The sequence below is a fragment of the Heterodontus francisci genome, chromosome 7, assembly GCF_036365525.1.
Source record: "Heterodontus francisci isolate sHetFra1 chromosome 7, sHetFra1.hap1, whole genome shotgun sequence".
In the NCBI taxonomy this organism is placed as follows: domain Eukaryota; kingdom Metazoa; phylum Chordata; class Chondrichthyes; order Heterodontiformes; family Heterodontidae; genus Heterodontus; species Heterodontus francisci.
Window position 1 is genome coordinate 36108683 of NC_090377.1, and position 12388 is coordinate 36121070.

At 46.1% G+C, this 12388-nt stretch overlaps 1 protein-coding gene across 5 annotated transcripts in view; it reads right to left on the reverse strand.

Annotated features, from left to right (window-relative positions):
• kynu (kynureninase) overlaps positions 1–12388 on the reverse strand; it is a 283739-nt gene that overhangs the window by 237821 nt on the left and 33530 nt on the right. Inside the window, exon 1 of one of the 5 annotated variants that reach the window (XM_068035002.1) lies at positions 5281–5425. The exons of the other annotated variants lie outside the window; for them this stretch is intronic. Coding sequence (XP_067891103.1) covers positions 5281–5328 — 48 coding nt within the window. The 5' untranslated portion in view covers positions 5329–5425. Of the gene's footprint in view, positions 1–5280; positions 5426–12388 lie in introns of those variants that run through there. 5 annotated transcript variants of the gene reach the window in all.

Consider the following 12388-nt stretch of genomic DNA (forward strand, 5'->3'; position numbering starts at 1 on the left):
CTGGCTGGAATTTTACGCCACCCCAGCGAGCCGGATGGTGGCGGGAGGGTGGCATAAAATTGAGTGGGAGGCTCCGGGAAGCCTTCCCGACCTGCTTTCATCTCCTCCCCACTTTCTATGGGCCGGAGGAGGGTGGGGTGAGAAATGGGCCACCCGCTCCAGGCCAATCAAGGCCCTTAAGTGGTCACTTAGTGGCTTTCACCCACCTCCACGGTGATTTTACCCATGGCAAGCGGGCGTCTGGGAGACGTGAAAGGCTGCCCAGTGAAACCTGGAGGCCTCTCAGTGCACCAAGGGAGAGAGGGGGGGGTGCGGACAAATGGGCACAGGTTGTCGAATTGAGGGCCGCCCCCACTTCCCCAACCACCCCCAGGACCCGAGATGCCCCCCTTCCCCCCAAACAACCAACATTGGTCACGCCCCAGCAAGGCAATCAGCCCGGCGAGGCAACCGTAACCTACTTGGACTCCTGGCTCCATGTCCTCGGCTGGGCTGTAGTCCCAGCAGGGGTCGCTGCTCCCGGTGGCACTGCAGGGGCTAAGAGCTGCTGGCCAGATGATTGGCCAGTAGCTCAATGAGGCGGGACGTCCTCCCCTCAAGTGGGAGGAAATCCCTCCACGGAACAATTAAAGCCTGGGGACCCGTAAAATGCTAGTCGGATCTCCAGGTCGGGCCGAAGCGGGTTTGCCACCGACTTTTACAATCGGTGGCCAGCTCCTGTTCCCCCGACATAAAATGCAGCCCACTATCTTCAGCTTTATGTTAAAGTTCAGAATTCAGCTTCTGAAATTGACACTTGTGCCTGGATTCTCTTCTGGTTGGTGGGTTTGCGACAAGCTCGCCTTAATACCCTTTAAAAAGGTAACACTGGCATGTGCATGCTACTATTTCCTCCTAGAACCTTATGAGCTATTCCAAGTGGATTGGAGGCTAGAACACCATCCTTCATTGGGTTATCATTTCATGCGGCAAGGTTAGAACAATTCTGGTCCAATTAAATGGCAAGATCATATTTGACAAGATGGTAGAAGTAGCAGCCACAGAGGTGTCAACCTTGGAAAATCCACAGATTTTCTGATACATCCATGAAGGTGCTATGGTAGAAATGAGGACAGAAGTCCTCATCTGAGATCAGTGCAAGCTGTCTAAAGGATGCTGCCAGAGACAGACAGTACAAGCTCCATGCTCCACCATCACCATCCAAGACACAATGCCATACAGTGCAGAAAGAGGTTCAATGACCTTGCGAAGGCCATTCAAGGTACTGGTGTCAATACACATCCTCTATCACTCAAAGTTTCATTCATCTCCTTACCAATCATATTTGTTCTCTGTTAGCAATTACACGTCAAGATAACTAAATAATGCAAAGGATGACCTCTCAAACACCTTCAAAGCCATTCCCTCAATTCACTGCCTGACAGAAGATCTTCTGTTAGTTTTCAAGGACACTTCATTTCAGGGAATGAGGCACTCATCACCATTCCATGCATGATCTCATTTAGAGGAAGGTTCCATGATACTCAGGCCTGTCTTGTCACCCACCAAAGGAAGAAAATGGCAGTCACTGCCACAGAATGCTAACCAGGAGAGGACAATGATCATTGAAAGTCCATGTCCACAGGAGTAACAGGTGTTAAACTTAATAGGGAGATGTATAGGACTGCTTGCAGGAGAGGGTATCATTGGAGGCAAACTGGCAGGAGAAGGTTGGGCTCACAAGTGCCAGGCAATGACTATCTCAAACAAGAGAATCAAATCATCTCCCCTTGACATTCAATGGCATTACCATTGCTGAATGCCCTATCAACATCCTGGGGGTTACCTTTGAACAAAAACTGAACTGGAGTAGCCATATAAATACCATGGCTACAAGAGCAGGTCAGAGGCTAGGATTCCTGCAGCGAGTAACTCACCTCCTGAATCCCCAAAGCCCATCCACCATCTGCAAGTCAGGAGTGTGATGGAATACTTTCCACTTGCCTGGATAGGTGCAGCTCGACACCATCCAGGACAAAGCAGTCCACTTGATTGGCACCCCATCCACAAACATTCACTCCCTCTACCACCGACGCACAGTGGCAGCAGTGTGTACCATTTACAAGTTGCACTGCAGAAATGCCTCAAGGCTCCTTAGGACAGCACCTTTCAAACTCACGACCTCCATCACATAAAAGGACAAGGGCAGCAGATGCATGGGAACATCACCTCCAAGTTCCACTCCAAGCCACACACCATCCTGACTTGGAACTATACTACTGTACCTTCACTGTCGCTGGGTCAAAAGCACTGTGGGTGTACCTACCCCATGTGGATTGCAGCAATTCAAGGTGGGAGCTCACCACCACCTTCTCAAGGGAAATTAGGGATGGGCAATAAATGCTGGGCTAGCCAGTGATGCCCACATCCCACAAATGAATAAAAAAAAGGCTCAACATATGTAGTTTCGGCTTCATGTACTTTCTCACAATAATAGCCATTACTCTCAATTTCTATTTCCTCAGCAAGAACCGAAATTCGTGCAGTGCCTTCAACATCGAAAAACATTCCAAGACGCATAATGTAGGAAGAGAATTCCAGAACTTAAGGCCGAAGTGACTGAAGGCACAGCAACCAATGGTGGGGCAAGGAATTCAGGAAGTGGAAGTGGACAGAGTTGAAGGAATGCAGAGCTCACAAAGCATTGTATCACTGGAGGCATTTACAGAGCTAGGGAGGGGTAAGGCCATGAAAGGATTTAAGCACAAGAATGAGAATTTTAAATTTGAGGAATCAGGAACTAAAGTAGGCCAGTAAGGCCAGCAATGCTGGGTGAATGGAACTTGAACCAGGTTAGAATATAGGCTGTAGAATTTTCAATGAGCTGAAGTTTATGCAGCACAGAGGTTAAACCAGGACAACCTTTGAATAGTTGAATCTAGAGCTGCCCAAAAGAATGGATGAGGGTTTCAGCAGCAGATGGGCTGAGGCAAGGACAGAGATGGGCGATGTTATGGAGGTGAAAAGAGGCAACCTTTGTGAAGAAAAAGATGCAGCATTGGAAGCTCAACTCTGTAACCTCAACACCCTATTTGACAAACAAACAGTCTGGTTCAACCCATGGCTGAGAAGCTGGTTAGAATCAATGATGAGTATGCAGACTTTGTGTTGGGGGCCAAACATGATGGCTTGTCTTCCCAATGTTTAACTGGAGGAAAACGTGACTCATCTCGCACTGGATGTCAGACAAACAATCTGACAAAACAGTTGAGAGAGGTAGCAGAGAGATAAAGCGGAGTGCTGTAAGCGTACATGTGGAATCTGGCCCCATGTGCTCAGATAACGTCGTTAAGGAGCAGCATGTAGATGAGGAAGGAGAGGGAGCGGGCTGGGAATATAAGCCATTGCTGGACATGCTCTGGCTATGGTTAGATAGGCAAGAGTGAAACCAAGAAATGGCAGTTCCACTGAATGGGCCACAGAGGTGAGGCAATAGAAAGGGAATAGTGTCATCAACCAGGAAAAATGCTGCAGAGAAGTCAAGGAGAACAGGGAACAATATTATACCACAGTCACATTCATGAGGAATTTATTTTTTGCTTAGGGCCTTTTTACTGTTGCAATGCAGTGAGTGAACTCAAACATGAAGTTACAAGAAATATGAGCACAGTAATATTAGTTCCAGGCCTTGAAGAATTATGCTACACTAAAATTGTACGCATCCACCCCTAAGATAGAGCCGACTCTCATTTTAAATAGATAGAGTTATTTTTTGACATCATGATTGCACATCTGATCCATAATGGTAGCAATGGCCCTCATTAGGTGAAAATGGGACTGGCCTTTTCTATCATTTCAACCATTTCAGCTGCTGGCAACCTACTGGAGTTTTGATATTTATCAATGTCAAAAATCACGATCTCCCTGCCCATGAATGACTATGGTCAGGTCACCTTTGGCTGCTTGCCCTGATAAAGAAATTATTTTCCTTCAGAGGAAACTATTGATCCAAAATGAAATAATCTAATGACCAAACTAATTTTAAAGCAAGGTGCACTACAGTTTAATTGTGAACCACTAGCATAAAAACCTTACCTGCACCCATCATTCATTTTAAGGGTCGGTACTGTTTTACATGAAATAAAAGACCAATTTATTCCTGGAGTTCTGATGAAAAGGTCATCGACCTGAAATGTTGGGCTGGATTTTATGCTCTCCCCTTGGCGAGTTCAGAGGCTGGAGAGCATTTAATTGGGTGGGATGGTGGTGGGTGGGGACCCCACTGCCTTCTCATCCTGCCAATTGAGGCCCTTAAGGGGAAATTATTGCCCAATTAATGGCCTCTTCCTGCCATCGCTAGTATTTACCCAGCAGTGGGCAGAACAGTCACCACATGGAGAACACAGCATGCAAATCTGTGCAGGTTGCTTGTCAGTTCCAGGGAGTGGGGGTCCCTTATTTAAAGGCACTCAGTGCCTCATTGAGGGACATAGCATCAGGAAGGATGGGTCCCACTGATAGCCATCTCCCTGCCCTTGCTGCCGACTCCCCTACACCCCATTCCCCCACAACCCCCACCCTGTAAAATCCCTCCCGCCGTCACTCACTTGAGTCTGGGATCCAGTGCCAACTTGAGCCTTGGGTGGGTGTCTTTCTCATGACAGCTACCGCCTCCTTGGTGGCGCTGCTGAGCAAAATAGCTGCCAATCTCTGATTGGCTGACAGCTCTCAGCAGGAGGGACTTCCACCCCCAGGGCCCTGATCCCAGGGAAGGCCTGCCAATGTCCACTGTTGGTACTTAATTTGGCGGACCTTCCCAATAGGTGGTGAGGCAGGGCTATCACCAGCTCTCCAGCCAGCGACCGAGACCCCCGTTGCCTCCATTAAATACCACCCCTAATCTCTGTTTTTCTCTCCACAGATGTTGCCAGACCTGAGCATTTCCTGTTATTAGTTTATTGCTAGATGTTGAGTCAGCAGAAAGCAAACACATTACACAACAACCTAATGCAACACTGATTCACTTTGAATTACATGAAGAGTGCAGATGATTGGGAACTGTGGGATAAGCTTTTATCTTCCCTATTGCTGCACACTGCTGTTCAGCTTTTGCTACTGGAATGTACATCTGACCATTATTATAGGAAATGGTAAGATTTAAAAAATAAAATAAGAACAAGTCTTCGGCAGCATCAGTCTAGTTAAGTCAGAAGATAGAAAACTCAATAAAGGGCTGGAGCATTACACCATGTAATACACAATTCATTACTCTACTGCCAAGGTGGATCAATTATATCTTACCTTTCCCTTTAAGGCCATGAGATCCAATGGATATATAGATAGGTACATCTTGAATCTAATTTCTGTCAATTACATTCCGAGGCCAAATACAGGCTAATTATTTCTCTGTCAATGGTAACTGCTAGTAAATCTCTGACTTCCCCCAAAGGTCAGAGACATCAGCAGGAGATGACTAGCTTGATTTCTCGGTTGGCCAGGGGCTGCAAGAAATACAGAATCAGTTACAAACTGCTGGGATTGTTTGACCTGTAATAACCTGGAGCTCGGACACTGGCCTGTGCTGGTAAAAACCAGTTTGAACTAATTACTTTGAGACAAGACAAAGGATCGATCACAGGAAAAGGGCCTTATTTGGACACGGTGTGATACCGGGGTCTTTGGGCCTGGGCCAATTAAGAGATGCGAACGAGGTGAGCAGGCTTAAACCAACCGGAAAGAGGCAGCTCAGATTTGGAGATAAGAGGGAGGATAAGAAGAGAGCATTTTGGGCATAGAGCCAGCGAAAACTCCGGAGACCAACAATCGTGGAAGTGGAAGACCCTGCGTGAGCAACGTGGCAACGACGTAGGAGAGAGAGAGAGAACGGAACGCCTGGCCAGCGTTAACTCTCCCTTTTTCGAGTATTATCCTTAAGTTTTCTGTGACTCGGTCAGGGAAAGGTCAGAGGAACCTAGTGGGTGTGTTTATGAATTCTAGCGAGTTTTGTTATTAACTGTATAACTCAGTTGGAGTTGCATGCTTTTGTCTAAGTGTATAAGCCTTATTCTTACATTGTACCACAATGTGAATAAAGTAAATTGATAGTTAAAGAAAGGACTGAGTTTCCTCCTCTTTGTACTGAGCCAGTAACTGCAGCTGTGGATTAAGCTGGAGGGTGGCTCTCTTGCAACCCGATATCCCAAACACCCAGCCTGAGCCTGAATTAAGAGGACTTCAGTCCCACTTGATGGCCAGGATCAAGTGGGCATAGGGAATAAAAGGGGAAAAGGGGGATGAGACTCCGCACCACAGTTTACATAATTGGCGTCCCTGGGTGGGCTCGAGGATAAATCTCTCCGTTGAATCAGCGGGAGACTCGTGCCGAACCGAATTGGCAAAGTACAGAGAGAACAGGAACTTAGGGGTTAATTTGTAGCTACTAACATAAGATGATGAAATAAGGGGAATCTCCAAACCTTGGAGACTCGGATTGTTTTGATTGGAAGGGATTCCTCCAAAAATAAGTAATAGCGAAGTGGCCACAATATGGAGAATATGCCGGTCACACTAGCGATAAGGGAAAACCCGTAGGGGAAGCCCTTTGGAAGACTGCACAAGCAAAGATGTCAGCTAGGAAATTTAAAAAGATACAGAAGTCAGTAGCTATCGGCTGTTTACTTGAGGAATGGTTAGAATGCCAACAGCAGGCTAAAAATTAGCAGAACAGACTAAAGGAAGAGATTAAAAAACTCCGTGAGGAGGCAGCCCGCCTTAGTGAAAAAGTAACTGATTTGCAGGGACAGAGAAGTGCAGATTTGATGCATATGAACCAATATCAGTTACAGTGTGAAAAACTAGTTACGGAAAAAAGTAGGCAAGAGAGAGAAGCCCAAGCAGCTAAAGCTGAGGTGGAAGGATGGAAACAGCAATGCAGTGATTTAAAAACTGCCATGAATGTGATTCAGAGAGCAGCTCAGGAAAAAAGAAGTAATTCAGGTGATCACACAAAGTGTCAAAAATACATAGCGAGACTGCAAGAGCAGCTAGCCACGCAGAGAGGTATAATCTGCGCTTTTGCACCTGAAGGAAGTGAGGAGAATGGTGAAGGAGGCATAGATTGAAATGAGTTAGCTGACGAAGCGGCTAGGTACGGTTATGATGACGGAGACCCTCTACCCGAAGATCCTCCGCCAGCATATGAACCAGAGCCGAAGCAGTCATCGGTCCCCATGGCCCCCCTTGTGACCATTAGGGCAGCGATAGGGGCAGATGGCCAGGTGGCAGCTGGCCCGCATAAGACATATTCCATTCCAATGGGGGTACAGCAATTGAGGGATATTGCGAAAGATATTGGTACGTGCGCACCCGGGGATGATCCTAGGGAGCTGTTCCAAGTGGTCAGTCAACAGAGAGGAATACACGGCTTAGATGATGCTGAAGAAAGAAAATTAATTATAATGTGCCTACACCCACACATACACTCCGCCCTACCGGAGGAGCAAAAACTCGGTAGAGGCACAAATGAGGATTTAAAAGAACAAGTATTAAATGTCATGGGCGGTAACAGAGGGGACCCAGTGGAGGCGCTAACGAAATGCTATCAAAGAAAAGGTGAACACCCTGTCGCGTTTGCGGCTTGCATCTGGGCGGTGTTTCAAGGGGTATATGGCGCGAACCTAGATAGAGCCAATCCAACACCAGAGATTAGAAACCGATGGCTGAGAACACTGGTGTCGCATGGCACTGAGGAGTCAAGAAGGGCACTAGATCAATTTGATCTCTCTGATGACATGCACATAGAGGCTTGGGTACTCAGGAGGATGGTTAGAGCATGGGAGAAGGAAACAACAAAATCCTCCAAGGCCCCTGGGGGAAAGGCAATGCCTGTAAAAGATCAGACAATAACCTGGAGAAATGAAGGGAGGGGAACTACACAAGGGGCACCCCACCCAGCCTTTCAGACAGGAGGAAGGGGTAGAGGCATTGGGAGAGGATCCGTCCTAGAACAGGGAGAACTCTGGGCGGGCCGACCCACTGCTATAACTGTGGCCAGGAGGGACATTTCAAAAGAGAATGCACAAACCTGAGACGAGAAAATGTAGGTTGGGGAGGAGGCCAGAACAAATGCCAGAGCATACCCGTGGAAGGACTGAATAGGTCAAATCCTCAATGTGATATATTAGAGATAGCACCGTCTTCGGGGTTGTACCCTGAACCACAATGACGGTCGCAAACCTCTCCGTTATGGGTGTGTGACACGCGGTGGGATAACATAGGGAGACCCCTAGTGAATGGTAGGGTTGGAGGCCGCCCTGTCACGTTCCTTTGGGACACTGGAGGATCCCGAACCACCGTAAACACCACCAACGTTAGTAAAGTAGATTGGAAAATTCAAAGTAAACTTGTTTTACGTGGATTCACAGGAGATTCACAAGTGGGATATGTGAGCGTACCGTTGGAAGTTAGTGTGGGGGACGTAGCAATAGAACACTCAGTGGTTCTCATTCAGTTACCCAGAGAACAAGAACATATATTAGGGTGTGATTACATGACTAAAGCAGGACTCAATTTTGACCCTGTTAATTGCACGATTTGGCAAATGCCCTTGGGCATGGGTAGTATAGATCACGCATCCGTCCCAGTGGGGGAATACCAGGATTGGATATGCACGTTCGGGGAACTGTGGACAAGACCAGAAGAAATGAGTAGCGATAGTGAAGTACAACAAATTATCACATGGAATTCAGTAGTATTTGCTCGACATAAACATGATTGTGGGAAAATGACCGGGAGTGTGTGTATACAGGGTCCAGACCCCAAACCACAGAAGCAGTATGGTTTTCCGAAACAGGCAGAAGAGGAGGTGGGAAAGGTGATACAGAGTTTGCTGCTACAAGTGATACTAAGATTGGTAGCCTCACTAACAACTCACCTATTTGGCCGGTGAGGAAACCGGACGGTAGCTGGCGACTAACAATAGACTATCGAGAATTAAATAAGGTAACCCCGTTAACAGCCCCTACCGTAGCAACTAGCCTAGAGACGGTAGTTAAACAAAATAAGGACGCACAGTGGTTCACGGTTTTAGACATAAAGTAACGGTTTTTGGTCTATTCCACTGGAGAAAGAATGCCAATATAAATTTGCATTTACCTTTCAAGGACAACAATATACATGGACTGCCCTGCCACAGGGATTTCATAATTCCCTGTCTATATTTCGCCAATGTTTAAGGGAAGAGTTAAAAAGGTTCTCAAAGCCTGAATGTGTGGTGCAGTATGTAGATGACTTACTGCTACAAACTGAAACGGAACAGGAACATTATCAGTTACTAAGTGAATTACTACAATTGTTACACAAATTGGGATTAAAAGTAAACCCTAAAGAAGCACAAGTTATGAAACAGAAGGTTACTTACTTGGGAATGATCTTGACACCAGGAAAGAGAGAAATTGACCAACAAAGGGTAGTAGCGGTTGGCGGACTCCCTGTCCCGAGGGATGTAAAAGGGTTAAGATCTTTCCTGGGTTTGGTGGGATATTGCAGGGACCACATTGATGGATTCGCTACAAAAGCGGCCCCGTTAATGGAACGATTGAAAAAGAACGTGGCGTGTGAGTGGAAAACTGAACACACACAGGACATTTCAGATTTAAAGCAGGCACTAGCTGCTGCACCTGCTCTGAAAACCCCAAATCCAACTGAGCAGTTTTCATTGGAGGTAGCTACCACAGACACCACCCTCTCGGCAGTTCTGTTACAGGAGACACACGGGAAATTGAGACCAGTAGCGTATGCTTTCACCGGTAGAGCAGGGGTATACGATGTGCGAGAAACATTTGTTAGCAGTTTTTTGGGCAGTACAGTATTTTACTTACATTAGTGGGACTGAACCCACTTACAATATTGACAGAACATACCCCTGTACAGATACTATTAGACAGTAGGATCAAACATGGGTCAGTAAGTCAGAACCAAATTGCTAGGTGGACACTATTGTTGCAGGGAAGAAACATAAGCGTGAAAGGAGTAAAAACTACAACTATGTTGGCAGACAACCTAGCGTATCAAGGAGAGAAACATGAGTGTCAAGTCATGATAGCAAATGATCCCAAGGAACCATTTGTATCAAAACAAAAAGGAGGGGGTAGGAATGGATTGGAGAAAGCAATGGGGGCAGAAAGTAAAGATGCAAAGGAACAAGAAGAACCCAACTTAAAAATTTTTGTGGATGGTTCCTCATCAGTACAGGATGGCGAGAGGAGGACTGGGTGCGGGATATATGTAGAACACGGTCAGGAAAAGTTTAGCGCAGCCTTAAAATTGCCTAAAACCATGAGTGCGCAGGCGGCAGAATTAGCAGCCGTCGCATATGTGGTTGGCCACCTGGAATACTTCCCGCCTGGATCAGTTACATATTCTGATAGCATGTATGTCTGTAATAGCCTCACGGAACATTTGACCTTATGGGAGACAAGAGGTTTTGTCTCAGCGGATGGGAAGCCCCTTCCATTATTAAGATACATCTTTGAAGGAGCACAGGGGAAAGGATGTGGGATCACGAAAGTAAAAGCTCATTCAAAACTTGCTCCGGAAGGGAACAGGAAAGCGGATGAGCTAGCCAAACAAGGTGCTGTTAGTGGGCAGGAATGGCAGCCACCGATTGAGGACATTGGGGAACAGAAAGGAAAACAGGTTAAAGGTAATGGATTTAACAGGGGAGCAGAAGAAAGATGGAGAATTGAAAAAACTGATAGAAGGAGTAGAGTCAGATACATACAAAGAGTACAAGGGGATATATATTCAGGACGGAGTGGTTTTATGTGAAGGAAAATTTGTAGTGCCAGAGGGGGGCGAAACCAAATAATCCACTGGTACCATGACTTATGGGAACATAAAGGGACAGAGAGTACCCTGGAAAGGATAAAAGGAGGTGTGCTAGTGGCCTGGAATGAAAGGTGACGTGGAACACTACGTCAAGAATGGTTTGATCTGTGCACAACACAACCCCGATAGGAATGTCAAGAAAGGGGCCCTCCGACATACTTGACCAGTAGAAGGGCCTTGGACTAATTTACAGATAGACTATGTAGGACCCTTATCCCTCACTCCAGGAGGGTTTAAATACATTCTAGTAATAGTACATACGTTTACCAAATGGGTGGAAGCTTTCCCAACCAGAACAAATACAGCCAAAGTCACCGCGAAAATTCTGTTAGAAAGGGTATTCACTCAATGGGGTTTACCCCGAAGCATTGAATCAGATCAGGGAACACATTTTACAGCCCAAGTAATGCAAAATGTAATGACCCTCTTTGGGGTTAAACAGAAATTCCACATCCCCTATAGACCACAGTCTAGAGGAATTGTGGAAAGGATGAATCGGACATTGAAAAACATGATAGCTAAAATGGTTCAGCAGCACAAGGCAACCTGGCAGGTTGTTCTGCCCTATGTGTTGATGGCAATCAGGAATACCGTAGCTTCATCAACAGGTTATACTCCCTATAAACTCATGACAGTAAGGGACATGAAAGGAATGGAGGGGTTGGTAGGTTTGGACTTGTCCGAACCCGAGGTGGACAGTATTATATCAGAAAATGGGTACAACTAGTAGAAACAGTGAAAGAAGCAAATTACGTGGCAGCTCACCAACAGGGAAAGAAGAGACAGCAAAGTAAGGCTTATTTCGATGCAAAGGCCAGCCCAATAGAGTTGAATCCCGGACAAAGTTCACCGGTCCCTTTGAGATAGTAGATAAAGCTAGTCCATCTGTATACAAAGTATTGACAGCACCAGAAAAGAGTGGCTGGTATCACATTAATCAGTTAAAGTTAGTAGGAGAAAAACAAGATAATCACAGTTAGCATGTGATGCTTGATGCTCCCGATGTTCCGATCGAAGGTCAGGGAGATCAAGAGCAGGATCAACTCCAGATCCAAGCAGAAGTGTTTGGAAGACAACCTGAAGTTGTACATCCACATAGAGGGAAATCAAGGGAAAAAACAAAAGAAAAATAAAGAAAACAGGGGAAGTAAGTGGGCTAGAAGAAATGGACGGTTAGAATCAGAAACAAATTGGGAACAAGATATAGACAGTCTGGCTCAGTGTATGGAGAGACTGGACTTAAAATAGGATAAGAAAGAAACTGTAAATAAGAGCAGAAATTACACTTGTATATTACAGGTTCAGCCCACAATGAAGAGGGTGATCCATTGCATTGCAATTGGATTGACCATATTTGGGACCTTAGGTGAACCCGCATCGGAGCTATCACGACGAATGAACGCACCTGAAGCAGTGTCAACGCGGGAAGACTATCCCATGGCCAGGAACAACTTTGCTCGGCAGATCAAGATAGTTAAAACCAACAAAGGAAAGCGAGAAGATTTAAATTTGTATTATGCGG